General features: G+C 44.5%; 2 protein-coding genes across 4 annotated transcripts in view; one reads left to right on the top strand and one right to left on the bottom strand.

Annotated features, from left to right (window-relative positions):
• Nucleotides 1–18,171, top strand: part of SLC36A1 (solute carrier family 36 member 1) — a 164,730-nt gene that overhangs the window by 72,390 nt on the left and 74,169 nt on the right. The window contains exon 11 of one of the 2 annotated variants that reach the window (XM_033406688.2): nt 17,944–18,023. The exons of the other annotated variant lie outside the window; for it this stretch is intronic. Coding sequence (XP_033262579.1) covers nt 17,944–18,005 — 62 coding nt within the window. The 3' untranslated portion in view covers nt 18,006–18,023. The remainder of the gene's footprint in view (nt 1–17,943; nt 18,024–18,171) is intronic. 2 annotated transcript variants of the gene reach the window in all.
• FAT2 (FAT atypical cadherin 2) overlaps nt 1–18,171 on the bottom strand; it is an 85,683-nt gene that overhangs the window by 6,509 nt on the left and 61,003 nt on the right. Inside the window, exons 19-21 of one of the 2 annotated variants that reach the window (XM_004280326.3) lie at nt 13,836–14,646; nt 12,823–12,968; nt 1,859–2,300 (exon numbers count right to left, since the gene is read on the bottom strand). In XM_004280326.3, the coding sequence (XP_004280374.1) occupies nt 1,859–2,300; nt 12,823–12,968; nt 13,836–14,646 (1,399 nt within the window). The other variant, XM_049707784.1, reaches the window with a different exon arrangement.

Below are 18,171 nucleotides of genomic sequence, written 5' to 3'. Positions count from 1 at the left end.
TATTTTAGTTGAGACCTGAAGGTTGAGTAAAAATTAGCCAGGCAAAAAGATAAAGGGGCAAAGAGGAAGATGTTTCAGGCAGAGGAGAACGTGTGCAAAGGTTTGGAGGAGAGGGTGTGGCATGTCACCAGGGTGGACCAGCAAGTGGGAGGGGCCAGGGCATAGGACCCACAGGCAGGAATTAGGAATTGGGACTCCATCTGAACGGCATCTGAACGGCAAGGGGAAGCCACTGCAAGATTCCAAGCAGGAAAGCGATGTGCTCATATCTACATTGTTTAAAGATCTCTCTGGTGCCCTGCTGGAAGATGCTAGTGGAGGGAGAGAAGCAGGAGAGCAGGGAGGTGGCTGGTGCAGAAGAAAAGAAGAGAGGTGATCGGGACTGGGGTCAGACCAATGGCGGTGGGGATGCAGAAGTGATGGACTCCTTGGGTATCTTAGGTAGAAATGACAGTATTATTTGTCAGGCAAAGATTAGAAAATGGGAGAATGCCAAGTGTTGACAGAGATGTAGGGGCCTAGGAATCTCACGCACTTGCTGGTGGAAGTACAGACTGCTGCGGCCATGCTGGACAGCAGTCTGACCCGATTTAGTCAAAGTAACTATTTACATACTCTGAGTATGTGAATTCCGTCTCTGGGTGGTGCGTATGTATGTGTGTATGTGTGAAAAGTTCTCACATAGGTTTGTAACATGATGTGGGAGGATGTTCAGTGCAGCATTGCTGATGGAGGTGGGATGTCCATTGCTGGGAGAGTCCAGAGGGGAAAGGTGAGCGCGTGCATGCCTTGGAGTATTGAGCCGCAATTAAAAGCAATGAATAAGAATTACTCGTGGCAGCGTGGATGGAAAACTGTAAAACATGATATACCAGTTATATAAGTTAGAAATTCAAGCATGTGAAAAACAGCTCTTACATTTTGAAAGAACTCATTTTAAAACTTTAAATGTTTGCCTATGGGTTTGAGGAAGGGAGAAGGCAGTGGAGTATAAAGGGCAATAAGAAAGAGAAACTGGGCTTCCCTGGTGGCGCAGTGGTTAAGAGTCCACCTTCCAATGCAGGGGACACAGGTTAGAATCCTGGTCCCAGAGGATCCCGCATGCCGCGGAGCAACTAAGCCCATTCGCCACAATTACTGGAGCCTGTGTTCTAGAGCCCATGAGCCACAACTACTGAGACCTGCACGCCTAGACCCTCTGCTCCACAACAGGAGAAGCCACCACAATGAGAAGCCCGCGCACTGCAACGAGGAGTAGCCCCTGCTTGTCACAACTAGAGAAAGCCCGCACACAGCAACGAAGACCCAACGCAGCCAAAAATAAATTTTAAAAAAAAGAGAGGGAGAGAGAAACGTAGCGCGCATCAATGATGACACTGAGATGTGTGATGACTACAGCCTTCTACATCAGAGGTCCCCATTCGTACACTTCCCCCATCCAAAAAAAAAAGGAGAAAGAAAGATAGTTCTTGTTGAGGGTGAAAGAAGACTACTGGCCTCCCCTGGTGTAAACCTAGCAGATCCCTACTCGTTACTCACCAGACAGTAAGGGGAAGAGGCGGCTATTTCCCCTGAGATCTACACTCTGAGCACGCCTCTCGCTTAAGAGCCCTGTGACCTTGGGTGTGTTCCTTTACCTCTCTGGGTATCCCTTACGTAGCCCAGTGGTTTCCTGAGCAGTAAAATGGAGCTTTAATGGCTCTCTTCTCCGCCCCCCACCCCCGCTCCCCCCCACATAGGACTGTGGTGGAGGAATCGGCTTGGTAAACTCTATGGTGATACACAATTGCTAGTTCAACCTGGCAGGGTCCTCTGCAGAGCCTCCTGGGATAAGCCTCAGGGTCAGCCCTAGCCTTACCTGCCCCGCGGGTCTGTGAGCACTTTCCACCGTTGAGACACGGGTTCTGGCTGCACTGGTCACTGTGGAGGCAACACTGGGTGAGGGCCCGCCTCTCCAGCATGCCCGCCACCTTCTTGCCATGGGCCAGCAGCTCCAGCGCCTCTCCGTTGATCATGACAGCATCCAGGCAGCCTTCGAAGCCCTGGGAGACATTTGGGAAAGAATGCAAGAGGACGAGGCCACCCAGAAAGAGGTCCCTTTCAGGCCTCAGACTCCAGCAGTTCTCTGGGAGCGCAAGGGAGGCGTTGGCTGCACTGTCAACCGACAGGTGAACGGAAGTATCTGTCTCCTCCACCAGAACAGAGTGCCACTCTTGGTCATTCACACGAGACTGGGAAGAAAGATTTCTGTAGAAGCCACCTGGGCAATGGTATTCCAGCTGGAGCACTCCATCGACCAGCTGTAAAGAAAATCCAAATGGCCATCAGCAAAGCCAAGAAGTACTTAAAAAATCCCTGCTCAGAAGCTGCCAGTGCAAAGAATGTTAGTTTATTTTCACAGATAGGAGGGGTAGTGTTTGGTGATTTTCAAGGCTGTTTTAGACATTGTATTTGTAGAGTATAGAAACCCTCAAAGTGCTCTTCTATGGTCTCATTTGGCCCTCGCCGCTCTCCATGGGATGGCCTGGGCGGGGATGATATCTCCATTTCAGAGATGAGGAAACTGAGGCCCAGAGATGCCTTGCTGATCAAGACCCCGTCTTTTGGATTCTTCTTCACAGGCCTCTCCAGTGTTCTATACTCCTCAGCCTTCAGGGATACCAAAAACCTCCCTCTCACCCCCACTCCCTTACTCAACAGTTCAACAGTTCTTGAAGTGGGTCTCTAAGACGATTTCAGGGCATCTACAAGGTGAAACTATTTTCATAGTAATCCAAGACATTATTTGCCTCTTCTACTCTGATTCTGTTACAAATATACAGTGGTGATCTCTAGACATGCGCTATCACAACAGATAAAGGCAGAAGTAGGTACGAGCCAGCTAGCTTCTATTAAGCCAGATGTAAGAGAAATTTGCAAAAATGTAAAACAATACCACTCTTTTTTTAATTATGGAAAATGGAACAATTTTTCTTAAAAATATGGTATTTATGTTAACATGTAATGGGTTTCTTGTTATTTTAAAACTTCTCAGTTTTAATTTCTAATAATGAAAATGCCAATAGCTGTTACCCACATAAACAAAACTTCCCTATGATCCTCGATTATTTTTAAGAGTATAAAAAGTCCCAAAATCAAAAAGTCTGAGAATCACTGGGTTAGAACACTTTAGTTCCCTTCACCCTCGAGAAGTGGGACTACTTGTGGCCAAATAGTTTTCCTGTCACTCTGGGTTAGGTAGCGCTTTCTCTGGGTGAAATGTGAAGATCTAACCCAGTGTTTTCCAGAAGTTGGACATTTGTACACCATCTTCCTGATTTTTGCTCTGGTTGAAGTCTACCTATACCTTTATTTCCTTAAAAAGAAAACAGTATTATTACAGTAAATAGAAAACCAATATAACCTGCCATTAAGAAAAGACAATGACAAATATAAGTACAACTTATACAAAACATTGTCATTAAATCACTCCTTTCACTTACCTAGGACCACAGATCTGTTGATCCCTCCATCTTTTCACTGTCTCTCCCCTCTGTAATGTCCTCATTCCTCTCCTTACCAATCTTAAATTCCATAGCCAAACTCCTGTCCCTCTTTTACTTGGTAGAACTCACTTGGCTAATACACAAATCCGGTAAAATCCAACTCTCCCTCTATATATAAGTATCATGGAGCTGAATATGGCTGGAGAAAAACACACAGCTTTTGCTTATTGGTCTCCCTTTAATTTCATGACCATGAGTCTCAAATGAGCCCTTCATGCTACCCAACAATCATACTATCTTGCTTAGCTCCCTCACTCTCTCAGATGACTATTTTCACAACTTCTCTCTCCTCAGACCCTTAACGTCTCTCTCCCCATCCTCGCTCTCAGCAATCAGATGGAAACTTCCAGGCACTCTCACCATCGTATCTGTCCACGTTGTCCAAAGCCAATCTCTCCATTCATGCGCTAGATCCCACCCCACCCCCCTTACCTCCTGAAGGACAAGATGCCACTGACTTTCCTTTCTCCTTCCTACATCTTTGTTCACTCTCTACTGGATCATCCCAGTCATCATATAAACATGCTGTTATTGTTCTAATCTTTAAAAAAAAAAGTTTTCTTGAATGCACTTTTCCTGCCAGATAGCACTTTCTTTCTTTGCTTTCCCTTTGCAGCAAAATTCTACCCCCACCCACCATGACACTGAAACCAGTGGTGTCAGGGCACTCAGCATCCTTTGTGTTGCCAAATTCAATGATTGATATCACTTCCCATCTTACTTGACCTCTCAGCAGCATATTATGCAGCTGATCACTGCTTCCTTCTTGATACACATCCCTCATTTGGCTTCCCAGATACAATACTCTCTTGGTTTTTCTCCAGCATCATTGGTTGTATCTTTTCATTCTCCTTTATTGGATCCTCCTCTTCCCCAACCTCTCAGTGTTGGAGTATCTCAGGGATAAATCCTTAGTCTACTCTCTTTTCACTCTACACTCTTTGGTGATCTCCCCAGTCTCATGGTTTTGAATACTATGTATATGTGGAAGAATCCCAGATCTTCATCTCCACCCAGACCTTTCTCACTAGATTTTGTTTGTCCAGCTCCACTAGTAGGTCTAACAGTCATCTCAAGCTCATATGTCCAAAACGGAACTTCTGGTCATCCCCCTTCCCCAACCTACTCCACCTGTATCCTTGCCCGCGTCTGTTGGCAGCAACTCCATTCCTTCAGGTTGCTCAGGTCAACATCTTACTCCTTGCTTTCTCTCGCAGCCCTTATTCAGTTCATCAGGAAGTCCTGTTGACCTTACCTTCAAAATCTCTCCAGAATCTGAACTCTTTTTCCCAGTTCCACTGTCATTCCCCTGATCTAAACTGCCATCAGCTCTCACCAGAATTACTGCCTTTTGGCTGGGTCTTTCCACTTCCATCTTTGTTCCTCTAAAATCTATTCTCAACACAGTAGCCACAAGGACCATTTTTGCATATGTCACACCATGTTAATTCTCTGCTCAAAACCTTCTAATGCCCCCCACTTTGCTCAGAATAAAACTCAAAGTCCTTAAATAGCCTCTGAGACCTTTATAGATATGACCCCATCCTATTACATCTCTGACCTCAACTCCTGCTACTACTGTCCCCTTGCTCACTTCACTCAAGCCATATTGACGTCTGAGCTGTTCCTTAAACATGCGAAGCAATCTCCTGCCAATGACTATACCCTCTACCTAGAATGCTGTTCCCCCAGAAGTCTACATGGCTAACTACCTCACCCCCTTCAAATTATTGTTCAATTATCACCTCAATGAAGCCTTCCCTAACCACTTTATTTAAAATTGCTACTTCCCACAAAAGGGCAGAATGCAAGCATCATCTCCTCCACTCTGGCTTGGTAGACAACATAGCAGTTAGAGGCTCATCTTCATTGAGGGAGAAAAGCAGAATGTACAGAATGTACCAGGCACCTTCAAGATGGTGGAGGAGTAAGATATGGAGACCACCTTCCTCCCCACAAATACATTAAAACTACATCTACATGTGGAACAACTCCTACAGAACACCTACTGAACACTGGCCGAAGACCTCAGACTTCCCAAAAGCTTTGCTTTTGCCTTTGTCCTAGGGTTCTGTCTGTCTGGGTTTTTTTGTTTGTTTTGTTTTTTATAGTATAGTTTTTAGGGCTTGTTATCATTGGTGGATTTGTTTTCCGGTTGGTTGCTCTCTTTCTTTCTTTACTTTTACAGTTTTTTATTTTTAATATATTTTTTAATTGTAATAACTTTATTTTATTACTTTTTCTTTCTTTCTTTTGAATGTAGAAGCATTTAGGAGAATCCAGCTATATTTTATTAAGCCAGACATGAAAGAGATTTGCAAAGATGTAAAACAATGCCATTATCAGTAATTTTTAAAATACTGCTTTTGAAAAATTATGTTATTTATGTGAACATGAACTGGGCTTATTACTCATTTCTAAATGGATTAATAACAGCTATTTTAAATGTTTCATGGTTTTAATTTCTAACAGGGTAAACATCACTAGATATAACTCACATTAACAAAAGCTCTTTGGGCTTCTTTCTTTTTTTGGATTCTTTCTTTTTCCTCCCTTTTCTTCTGAGCCATGTGGCTGACAGAGTCTTGGTGCTCTGGCCGGGTGTCAGGCCTGAGCCTCTGAGATGGGAGAGCTGAGTTCAGGACATTGGTCCACCAGAGACCTCCCAGCCCCACATAATATCAAACGGCAAAAGCTCTCCCAGACATCTCCATCTCAACACTAAGACCCAGCTGCACTCAACGACCAGCAATCTACAGTGCTGGACGCCCTATGTCAAACAACTAGCAAGACAGGAACACAACCCCACCCATTAGCAGAGAGGCAGCCTAAAAATCATAATAAGGTCACAGACACCCCAAAAAACACCACCGGACGTGGTCCTACCCACCAGAAAGACAAGATCCAGTCTCATCCACCAGAACACAGGTACCAGTCCCCTCCACGAGGAAGCCTACACAACCCACTGAACCAACCTTACCCACAGGGAGAAGATACCAAAAGCAACGGGAACTACGAACCTGCAGCCTGAGAAAAGGAGACACCAAACACAGTAAGTTAAGCAAAATGAGAAGACAGAGAAATACACAGCAGATGAAGGAGCAAGGTAAAAACCCACTGGACCAAACAAATGAAGAGGAAATACACAGTCTACCAGAAAAAGAATTTAGAGTAATGATAGTAAAGATGATCCAAAATCTTGAAAATAGAATGGAGAAAATACAAGACACGTTTAACAAGGACCTAGAAGAGCTAAAGAGAAAAAACAATGATGAACAAGACAATAAATGAAATTAAAAGTTCTCTAGAAGGAATCAATAGCAGAATAACTGAGGCAGAAGAACGGGTAAGTGACCTGGAAGATAAAATAGGGGAAATAACTACCACAGAGCAGATTAAAGAAAAAAGAATGAAAAGAATTGAGGACAGTCTCAGAGACCTCTGGTACAACATTAAATGCACCAACATTAGAATTATAGGGGTTCCAGAAGAAGAAGAAGAAAAAAAGGGACTGAGAAAATATTTGAAGAGATTATAGTTGAAAACTTCCCTCATATGGGAAAGGAAATAGTCAATCAAGTCGAAGAAGTGCAGAGATTCCCATACAGGATAAATCCAAGGAGAAACACGCCAAGACACATATTAATCAAACTATCCAAAATTAAATACAAAGAAAAAATATTAAAAGCAGCAAGGGAAAAACAACAAATAACATACAAGGGGATCCCCAGAAGGTTAACAGCTGATCTTTCTTCAGAAACTCTGCAAGCCAGAAGGGAGTGGCAGGACATTTTTAAAGTGATGAAGGGGAAAACCTACAACCAAGATTACTCTACCCAGCAAGGATCTCATTCAGATTTGACAGAGAAATTAAAACCTTTACAGACAAGCAAAAGTTAAGAGAATTCAGCACCACCAAACCAGCTTTACAACAAATGCTAAAGGAACTTCTTTAGGAAGGAAACCCAAGAGAAGGAAAAGATCTACAATAATAAACCCAAAACAATTAAGAAAATGGGAATAGGAACATACATATCGATAACTACCTTAAATGTAAATGGATTAAATGCTCCAACCAAAAGACATAGACTACCTGAATGCATACAAAACCAAGATCCATATATATGCTGTCTACAAGAGACCCACTTCAGACCTAGGGACACATACAGACTGAAAGTGAGGGGATGGAAAAAGATACACCATGCAAATGGAAATCAAAAGAAAGCTGGAGTAGCAATTCTCATATCAGACAAAATAGGCTCTAAAATAAAAACTATTATAAGAGACAAAGAAGGACACTACATAATGATCAAAGGATCAATCCAAGAAAGATATAACAATTGTAAATATTTATGCACCCAACATAGGAGCACCTCAATACATAAGGCAAATGCTAACAGCCATAAAAGGGGAGATTGACAGTAACACAATCATAGTAGGGGACTTTAACACCCCACTTTCACCAATGGACAGATTATCCAAAATGAAAATAAATAAGGAAACACAAGCTTTAAATGATACATTAAACAAGAAGGACTTAATTGATATTTATAGGACATTCCATCCAAAAACAGCAGAATACACTTTCTTCTCAAGTGCTCATGGAACATTCTCCAGGATAGATCATATCTTGGGTCACAAATCAAGCCTTGGTAAATTTAAGAAAATTGAAATCGTATCAAGTATTTTTTCTGACCACAACGCTATGAGACTAGGTATCAATTACAGGAAAAAATCTGTAAAAAATACAAACACATGGAGGCTAAACAATACACTATTAAATAAGCAAGAGATCACCGATGAAATCAAAGAGGAAATCAAAAAATACCTAGAAACAAATGACAATGAAAACATAGTGACCCAAAACCTGTGCGATGCAGCAAAAGCAGTTCTAAGAGGGAAATATATAGCAATAAAATCCTACCTCAAGAAACAAGAAACATCTCAAATAAACGACCTAACCTTACACCTAAAGAAATTAGAGAAAGAAGAGCAAAAAAAACCCCAAAGTTAGCAGAAGGAAAGAAATCATAAAGATCAGATCAGAAATAAATGAAAAAGAAATGAAGGAAATGATAGCAAAGATCAATAAACCTAAAAGCTGTTTCTTTGAGAAGATAAACAAAATTGATAAACCATTAGCCAGACTCATCAAGAAAAAAAGGGAGAAGACTCAAATCAACAGAATTAGAAATGAAAAAAGAGAAGTAAAAACTGACACTGCAGAAATACAAAGGATCATGAAAGATTACTACAGGCAACTATATGGCAATAAAATGGACAACCTGGAAGAAATGGACAAATTCTTAGAAAAGCACAAGCTTCCAAGACTGAACCAGGAAGAAATAGAAAATATGAACAGACCAATCACAAGCACTGAAATTGAAACTGTGATTAAAAATCTTCCAGCAAACAAAAGCCCAGGACTAGATGGCTTCACAGGCAAATTCTATCAGACATTTAGAGAAGAGCTAACACCTATCCTTCTCAAATCTTCCAAAATATAGCAGAGGAAGGAACACTTCCAAACTCATTCTATGAGACTACCATCACCCTGATACCAAAACCAGACAAAGACGTCACAAAAAAATAAAACTACAGGCCAATATCACTGATGAACAGATGCAAAAATCCTCAACAAAATACTAGTAAACAGAATCCAACAACACATTAAGAGGACCATACACCACGGTTAAGTGGGGTTTATCCCAGGAATGCAAGGATTTTTCAATATACACAAATCAATCAATGTTATAAACCATATTAACAAATTGAAGGATAAAAATCATATGATCATCTCAATAGACGCAGAAAAAGCTTTTGACAATATTCAACACAAATTTATGATAAAAACCCTCCAGAAAGTAGGCATAGAGGGAACTTACCTCAACATAATAAAGGCCATATATGACAAACCCACAGCCAACGTCGTTCTCAGTGGTGAAAAACTGAAACCATTTCCACTAAGATCAGGAAAAAGACAAGGTTGCCCACTCTCCCCACAATTATTCAACATAGTTTTGGAAGTTTTAGCCACAGCAATCAGGGATGAAAAAGAAATAAAAGGAATCCAAACTGGCAGAGGAGAAGTAAAACTGTCACTGTTTGCAGATGACATGATACTATACATAGAGAATCCTAAAGATGCTACCAGAAAACTACTATACAAGCAGCTCATGCAGCTCAATATCAAACAACAAAAAACCCAATCCAAAAATGGGCAGAAGACCTAAATAGACATTTCTCCAAAGAAGATATACAGACTGCCAACAAACACATGAAAGGATGCTCAACATCACTAATCATTAGAGAAATGCAAATCAAAACTACAATGAGGTATCACCTCACACCAGTCAGAATGGCTATCATCAAAAAATCTACAAACAATAACTGCTGGAGAGGGTGTGGAGAAAAGGGAACTCTCTTGCACTGTTGGTGGGAATGTAAATTGATACAGCCACTATGGAGAACAGTATGGAGGTTCCTTAAAAAACTAAAAATAGAACTACCATACGATCCAGCAATCCCACTACTGGGCATATACCCTGAGAAAACCATAATTCAAAGAGTCATGTACTGCAATGTTCATTGCAGCTGTGTTTACAATAGCCAGGACATGGAAGCAACCCAAGTGTCCATCGACAGATGAATGGATAAAGAAGATGTGGCACAAATATACAATGGAATGTTAGCCATAAAAAGAAACTAAATTGAGTTATTTGTAGTGAGGTGGATGGACCTAGAGACTGTCATACAGAGTGAAGAAAGTCAGAAAGAGAAAAACAAAGACCGTATGCTAATACATATATATGGAATCTAAAGAAAAATAAATGGTTCTGGAGAACCTAAGGGCAGGACAGGAATAAAGACGCAGTTGTGGAGAATGGACTTGAAGACAAAGGGAGGGGGAAGGGTAAGCTGGGATGAAGTGAGAGAGTGGCATGGACATATATGCACTACCAAATGTAAAATAGATAGCTAGTGGGAAGCAGCTGCATAGCACAGGGAGATCAGCTCTGTGCTTTGTGTCCACCTAGAGAGGTGGGATAGGGAGGGTGGGAGGCAGACCGAAGAGGGAGGAGATATGGGGATGTATGTATACGTATAGCTTATTCACTTTGTCATACAGCAGAAACTAACACACCATTGTAAAACAGTTTAACTCCAATAAAGATGTTACCAAAAAAAAAAAAGACAGACTGTACCAAATGTGTCATCCTTTTGTATAAAACTGCACTGTGTCATCAGTATCATTACTATTTAAAAAATGAACACAATTACTTGAGTGCTTGCTGTGTTTTAGGCACTGTGCCAAAAGCTTTCCTTGAATCATTATGTAATTCTCACGGAGTACAGAGCAGTGGGTAAGAGCTCGGGTGCTGGAGCAGGTTGGCCTAGCCCAGGCCCCACCATTTACTGCCTGTGCGGTCATAAGCAAATTACTTAATCCCCCCAAGCCTCAGTTTCTTCATCTATAGGACGAGGATGATGATAGTCACCAACTTACAAGGCTCTTTCGAGGACTAAATTCTACAACACAGGCAATAAGGTGTCTGGCACAACAAGGGCTCAGTACTTTCTTATGACCGCTCTAGAAGGATGAGTCCCATTTTCACAGATGAGTAAATCGAGATGTAGTGAGATTGAGGCTCTGGCCCAAAGGACCGAGTGCCTGAGCAGGGATTCGAAAATGGGAGCTCAGCCATGCACATGTGCTGGTCACAGGAGCCTGACGTGAACAACTGGCTCTCTCCAGTATATTTCCCTATAGCATTTAAATTTATTACAATAAGTATCTGTCATTTTTATTTAAAAAAAAAACCCATAAAGCTATTTTCAGAATTTAGAATAATATAGCAGGAAAGGAAAAATATAAAGAAGACTATCCATGAAAATCATGACCTCCAGGCTTATGATTTATTTGAGAGCTTTAAAAGCACAAAAGGACTGTGACTGTAGAAGAGAAGCAGCCTGCGTCTCCTGCACACCACCCTGCTCTCTGAGCAGCTGACCTCCGTGAAGTTGCTGCTGCAGGGTTCCGCCTTGCAGGTGGACAGGTACACAAGGGTAGGGGTGGACAATAGTGGTTACTGTGCCCCCTCATTCTTCTTTTCCTTTTGGGACACTCTGCCTCCTTCTCAACTGAGTCTATGTTGTTCTGGAAAGGCTGGCCCCTCTCCCTGGCAGCCTTGGGGATAGTCACATGACTCAGACCTGCCAATCAAGGTCTGAGGTGGGAATTTTACCGCTGTTGGAAAGAGATGCTCCCTTTCTGCTGGGCTGGCTTGGTGGCAGAATGAAAGCCTGGGCTGCTGGGGCCACCTCTGCCATTACTTGGGGGGATATTTGTGGTCTTCTGAACAAAAGCAGATCTGACAGCAGGAAGGAAAAGGATCCTGTTGATATACTTTGAACACCTGGATCTACCCAAGCCTGAGGTCAACCCTTGGACTCTTCCATGACATGAGCCAATAGAATTCTCTCTTTTGTTTAAAGAATAATAATAATAAAATTGCAACTTCCCACATTCCTGATCCCCCTTAACCTTTTTTTTTTTTCTTTTAACCCAAAGCACTTATCACATTTGGACAAGCTCTATAATTTTCTGGTTTATTGTCAGTCTCCCACCATAGGATGAAAGCTCTAGGAGGGGTTTTGTCTTTTTCACTGATGAGACCCAAGCACCTGGAAGAGTGCCTGTTGCACAGTAGATGCTCCACAAATATTTGTTGAATGGATTAAATTCTAACTAGCTGCCAAAGTCTGCTTTCTCTTTGTCAAAATGGGAGATGGACACCTGTGATAGAGATGTTAAAATCAGGCAGGTACTCTGAGACTTTCTACAAGACAGAATCAGAAGGACTAAAAGACCCTTGAAAGGAAATTCATTTTCCTCCACGTGGATTCCACGTACCTTAATGTACCCCAGCCTTCCACCCATCTTGGAAAACACTGGTCTATTACTCAGCAAAAAATGATAAAAGCATCAACCAGGTCTAGGTGGCCTTACCCATCTCTCTTTCTATCTTCAGAGGCTCTCTGTCATCCCACAGAACGCCTGACCTCTGTTGTCCTTGGACATGTATTGCCAGGTGGGGTGGCTTTGGCTCTCATGGCTGGCAAGTCTCGTGTTCTACCTAAGAGTCACACCCAGTATCCCTGAAAACCATGCAGGGGTTTCTTCGCAGAAGTGACCCTTCTTGGCCACCCCCCATGCCGCCCCACCTCCCCAGCCTGGCACGCCCACAGGAAATCTCTCAGGCTGGCAGTGCCTTACCTTCAGGGAGAGACACACTGTCTTATTGCTGAACAGGAGGATGGCCTGTGACTGGAGTGTTTTCAGGCGGAAACGGATGTTCCCATTATGAGCCTCTGGGAGAGTGTACCGCCCGAAGCTCTGACCGCTGAACCTCGCGGCAGTACCTGTGAAAGCAACCAGAGGCACTGTCACCTCCACACAAAGTGGTCCCCACGGAGCCCTGGAACTGACTTTGTCTCATTCAACCCGTGGGTGGCAAGCATTTGCTTCCATTTTACAGATGAAATTTACCGAGGCTGTGGGGTTACTTGTCCAGGGTCACTCAGTTAGACAGGGGCCATCACCCTGCACACCTTCCTCTGGCCCCAGGGACCCTCGCCTTGGGTCCTGGCCTGGATCAGAAACTATGAACTCAAACCATTAAGAAAGCAAGAATCAAGCCAGAAAGGTCATCAGTCAAGTGTGCACAAGTCATTTACACAGCTCGTAAATGACAGAGCTGGGGTTTGAACCTGAGCTGCTTAGTCTAAACGTTGAGGTTAAAACTATCAGGCTATAGTAATAATAGTAGTAGTGCTAGTAACTTGGGTTAATTGACCACCTTCTGTAGGTCAGGCACTTTTCTAAGCAAGCACTTGATATTTAATTCTCATTTAATCCCTACAACAGTGCAAAGGCACAGAGAGGTTAAATAATTTTCTTAAGGTCACCTGGCTAGCTAGTGGCGTAGCTGGGATTTGAACCCAAGCAACTTGATGCCAGAGTCTATGCTTTCAGCTGTGATGCTGAACTGCCTCTTGAATTCTTACCATTATTTTCAAAGTTCCAAAAAGTGACCAGAACTAGGGTGCTATTCCATGACTAGATTTTTTTTGTGAGGCCGCACCTGTCTTGTGGTGGTCCCTGGTCTTTAACCCTGTTAAAATGTCCCTCTGACTACCCCAGAGAGCCCCCTGCTGGGATCTCCATCCCTGGAGTCAGTCTGGCTGGGCCATCAGCACTGGGTGTCCTGGGGAAGTCCCATTCCTCACCGTTACAGGAGCAGTTCCTCTCCAGGTGGTGCCGCGGGGTCAGGATGCTGAGCCTGGCTGTGCTGTACGTGGGCCCAACCCTGGGGTCCAGGTGCACGGTCTCTTGGCAGATTTGTCCCTGGCAGGCTGGCCCCTGGCAGGGCACCACAGCCATGGCTGACCTCATCTGAATTCCCACCGAGTGTTCCATCTCCTTGGCTGAGTGAGTGATGTTGGATGCCAGCTCCTGGAGCTTGGAGAAGGTCCCCGAATGCCCCTCAAAGACCAGGAGCACGTCCACCCCAGCCATGGCCTCTGCAGGCTGCAGGCTGGCCAGGTGGATGTTGGCTCGTTTGATGTCCAGCCTGTTGCTGAGGAACCTCTGCAGGTTCCTCCAGTGGTCACTCACCAGCTCCTCCGGGGTGAGCTGGTGGAAGCCCATCAACACGGTCTGCTGCAGAGCCTCCCGCCCCACATGCCACACGTGGACATGGACCCCGGCAGTGGTGGAGAAGGTCCCATCGCTGACCATGACGTTGAACGTGTAGCGGCCCCGAGGCAGCCCCTGGGCAGCGATGATCTTGCCATCAGATGTGCCCACTGTGAAGCGCCTGCCCAGGCTCTCCTCTCCTGCCAGGCTGTAGGTCAGCGTGTCCTGTGGGTCTCGGTCTGTGGCGTGGATTTTGCCCACCATGCCGCCCTGGAACTCCTCCTCCCCGATGGTGATGAAGATCTCCAGTGGGAGGGCGGAGGGTGGGTAGTGGCTCTGCTCCCTGACGTGGACGCTGACCGACGTGGAAGATGAGAGGGGCGGGGTGCCGCTGTCTGACACCTGTGGGCGAAGCGGGCACCGAATTACCATAGGACCGGGGCTGTCGGGGCCTCCCCGGGGAGCCACGTCCCTCTGCTCCAGGGCAGGCTCAGCGTGTTGTCGCATTTGAAAGGGAAAATCGTAACTCCCAAAGCGCTGAGGGCTCTGTGGAGGGAGTTACATCCCACAGCACTGGTGTGGGTGCTAAAACTTAACTCCACCTTCCATCTGACACTTCTCTGCGCCCGTCCTAAGCCTCTCCAGCCACACGCGGCCTCCTACCTCTTGAGCTTCTCTCATTCTGTCTCTTTCCTTAGGAGGGTCATCAAAGGTCTCCTAGTGATTCTAGGGTACACCCTTCATGGCCCCTGTCAGCCTAAGGAGGTTCTCCTACACCTCTTTACTATGTGACTGGGGTCGGGGTTGGGGTGGGCGTGTCTTCTTCAGCTCAGCCAACAAATATTTATTGAGTGCCTTGTATGGGCCAGGCCGTCTGCTATGATCAGAAGAAAAGAGAGGTGAGGAGAAGAGGTGACAGACAGGGAACAGCAAGCGTCAGGCCCTCTGGTGGGAAAGAATGCTCAACACAGCAGGAAGGGACCACTGCTGCTGGAGGAGCGGGCAGGGCTGAGGGCCAGAGGTGAGCAGAGAGGGAAGCCCAGGCTGTTGCTGATGGGCTGAGGAGCACGAGGTTGGATTTAAGGCAGGCCCGAAAAGCCACTGCAGGTTTGAAGCAACGTGGCCTCACTTAAGCAAGGAAAGACTGTAAATTAGAAATGCCTTTCCCTTGCACATTTCACCAGACATCTCTGCAACTTTCTGTCTGGACTTAGCAAGGAGGATGCTTTCCTTCCTCTCCTCAGTAATGTTATCACTTTCTCAGCTGTCAGCAGGGTCTTCACGGTTTTCCCTACGGTAATATCTTGTTCATGTGGATCCGCTTTGAGTGCAGGAGAAAGGTGCAATATTACACCTACTGCTGGGAATTGTGCATAACACTGATGAGATATAAATAGCAACAGTAATAATTAATATTACTGCTAAGAATAATATATAACTAATATTAAGTGAGTACAAACTGTGTGCCAGTCACTTTTGAATGCTTTAAATGCATGATCATAGTTTATCTTTCTTATGAGGTAAGTACCCTGAAGTGTCCTATTTTACAAAAGATATAACTGAGTCTCAGAGAGGTCAAGTGACATGCCTAAGGTCATACAGCAGGTAAGGCCAGAGCAGAATCTGAACTTCTTCTTGTGTTCATAGCCTGTTTCTTTGCTGGCCTATAGTGCCTCCCAGTGAACAGAAGCAGAAATACAGGACAAATGCAAGAGAGAGTGATGATGCCAATAGTTACTGAGTGATTGTCTGGACCAGTATACCGAGGTCAGGAAGCTGTTGCCTCCCTAGATATTCACACCCACGTCCTTGGCTTTGAGGACCCCCTGCATTAGCCCACGCCTGTCCTCTGAGCTGCAGACTCCCATTCCCAGCTGCCTATTGGACACCTCTACTTAGATATTTTATGGACACCTGAAAGGTAACATATGCTAAGCAGAGCCCTCATTTTACCCCATAAACCTGTCCCTCCCCCACCCCAAGTCTTTCCAGTCTCATAAGTGGCCCTACCATCCAGACTTTACTGGAGCCAGGAACCTGGGAGTGGTCATGATTCTTCTCTTTTCTCTCTCTCTTCGTATCCAATCCACCACCGACTCCCATTTATTTCCAAGCAAAACCTGTCGCAGATATGTCCATTTGTTCATCTTCACCATCACCTCAAGGTCTCATCACCACTACCTCCAGCTTAGATGAGTTCTCATTGGTCTCCCTCAACCACTCCTGCCCCCTTCAACTGACTTTCTCTAGAGCTTCAAAAACAAGCCTCCTGAGACAGAAGAAGGGTCACTTCTCTCTTTGAAACCCTTCAATCACTTCTAATTGCACTTTGATTAGAATCTAAAAGTATTATCAAGGCTTATCATTAGGATGACTCTACTTCCTGGTTAGCCCAGGACAGTCTTGATTTTCACCTTTGTGGATCACTTATCACCAATTAACTATTTTTAATGCCTCTGTCACTCTCAAGAACATCACAGTTTGGGCCTCAAATAACACGGTCATCCAAGCTATGAGACCCGAATGATCCACCCAACCCATCTCTTCAACTTCATTCCCACCAGTGCTCACCATGCGCTGACCACGTGGCAACACCTCAGGTCACTTCAAGCTCTTTCCCACCCTGGCACTTGGTCTCATCTTGCTCTTCCTGCCTGTGATGCTCTCCTGCCCACTTTCCACATGGGCAGCTCCTCAGATCTCAGCTCAAATGCCCCCTCCTCACAAGGACAGCCACCCTCTGAAAGTGTCTCTCTTGTGCCTTATGAGCCTCCTGTCACTTTCTTCATCTGTTTATTGCTTATCTCCATAATTAGAATCAGAAGCCCATGGGGATGGGGATCATCCCCTTCTTTCCCCTGCTATATTACTAGCAGGTAGCATGCCATGTGATAAGTACTCATAAATGTTAAGTATATGATAGGTACTCATAAATGTTTGTTGAATGATGAATGGCTGGCTGGCTGGTTGGCTGGCTGAATGGATGACTACATCATTGTGAGCCCAGAGAAGTTCACAGAATAGTAGGATCCACTAGATTTGAGATTTAGGAAAGGGATTTGGGGGAATGAAATGAGGGAGAAATGTTTGATCACCATCTTGGCCACTTTTCCTTGGGCAGTTCTCATACAACCCATATAATATCACTATAATCCTCTCCATGTATGTATATGTTCTCTCATTTGACCCCTGCACTGAAACTGGGGGTAATCATGGATTAGTCAAATTCATTTCACCTGCCTTCACTAAACAAGATCATTTAAAGACTTGCACCTGCACATATCCTAAACAATATGATGTTTTCCAGAGTTATTTTCCAGGACTTGGAGTCAACCATGACTAGTTGGAGTTGAGCTGGTTAAGACTGGGTAGGACCGCCAACCCTTTAACTGGGCATGCCCAAGGGTCTGCTTGGTGACCTTGACGTCAGAGGGCAGAAAACCCTCAGATAGTGCTAACTGCCTCCATTTTTGAACGTGCAGAGACCTGTAGCTTAGTTACACGTGCTGCAGAACTATGATTACTGCACCTTTTTCCTGTCAACTTTCCCCATGCTCCCCAGGCGTCAGACTGCCCTGCTCCTTTATTTTTTATTCCATAAATGCCCCAAGCCCCTTGCCTTTTGGGAGGCAGTTCTGAGACTTGTTCTCCTATCTCCTTGCTTGGCTGCCTTGCTAATAAACCCTCTCTTTACTGCAGACTTCGGCATCTCAGCATTTCAGTTTGCTGCGCGGTTGGACAAACTGAACCTGGTTCGATAACAGCACCAATTCTCTGAGGTAGGTCTTTAAAAAGACTTGAGGTTCAGAGAGCTGTCCTGGCCAAACTCAAGGAGTTAGAGCCAGGGTGTGGGAGTTTTTGTTCTGTCTGGGAGCAGGGGAGGAATTAAGAGCTTGGAGTCAGAATGCTTGGCTTTGAAGCAGCCCA

This window comes from Orcinus orca, chromosome 3 (assembly GCF_937001465.1).
Source record: "Orcinus orca chromosome 3, mOrcOrc1.1, whole genome shotgun sequence".
NCBI classification, from domain to species: domain Eukaryota; kingdom Metazoa; phylum Chordata; class Mammalia; order Artiodactyla; family Delphinidae; genus Orcinus; species Orcinus orca.
This window is presented reverse-complemented; position numbering and strand designations above follow the sequence as displayed.